We start from the raw sequence: 344 nt of genomic DNA on the forward strand, positions 1-344 counted from the left end.
GCGGCACACACCTGGCCGTGCTGCACAGTGTGCTGCACCGTAGCGTCGACCGCCTGGGCCTCTTCTCGGGCCGGTTCCAGGCGCCCTAGCGAGGTACCTGGCCCGTGCCAAGCCCACTGTCGTATCTTACCTCCCCCGCCGTATTTTCTAAATAAAATTTGCCAATTTGAGACCAACAGTCGGAAGCCCCGATTTGATGTTAAGAGCGGGCGGAGCCGGACAGCCCCGGGCTTCATCGCCCCGCCCCCGGTACCAGGCTAGTCCTCGCCTCGCCCCAGGCATTGTACGCTCGGCCAATGGGGCCGTCGGCGGCGGGGCGCATTGGGCCAATCGGGAGGCCGCAC

The 344-nt window shown here is 65.4% G+C and overlaps 1 protein-coding gene across 1 annotated transcript in view; it reads left to right on the plus strand.

Moving 5' to 3' along the window:
- The window catches only part of Ints5 (integrator complex subunit 5), a 5,761-nt gene extending 5,672 nt beyond the window's left edge, over positions 1–89 (plus strand). Inside the window, exon 4 of the mRNA XM_033756574.1 lies at positions 29–89. Coding sequence (XP_033612465.1) covers positions 29–89 — 61 coding nt within the window. The remainder of the gene's footprint in view (positions 1–28) is intronic.
- The last annotated feature ends 255 nt before the right edge of the window (positions 90–344 follow it).

This window comes from Fukomys damarensis, unplaced genomic scaffold, assembly GCF_012274545.1.
Source record: "Fukomys damarensis isolate Sample0158 unplaced genomic scaffold, DMR_v1.0_HiC HiC_scaffold_27, whole genome shotgun sequence".
Taxonomy (NCBI): Eukaryota; Metazoa; Chordata; class Mammalia; order Rodentia; family Bathyergidae; genus Fukomys; species Fukomys damarensis.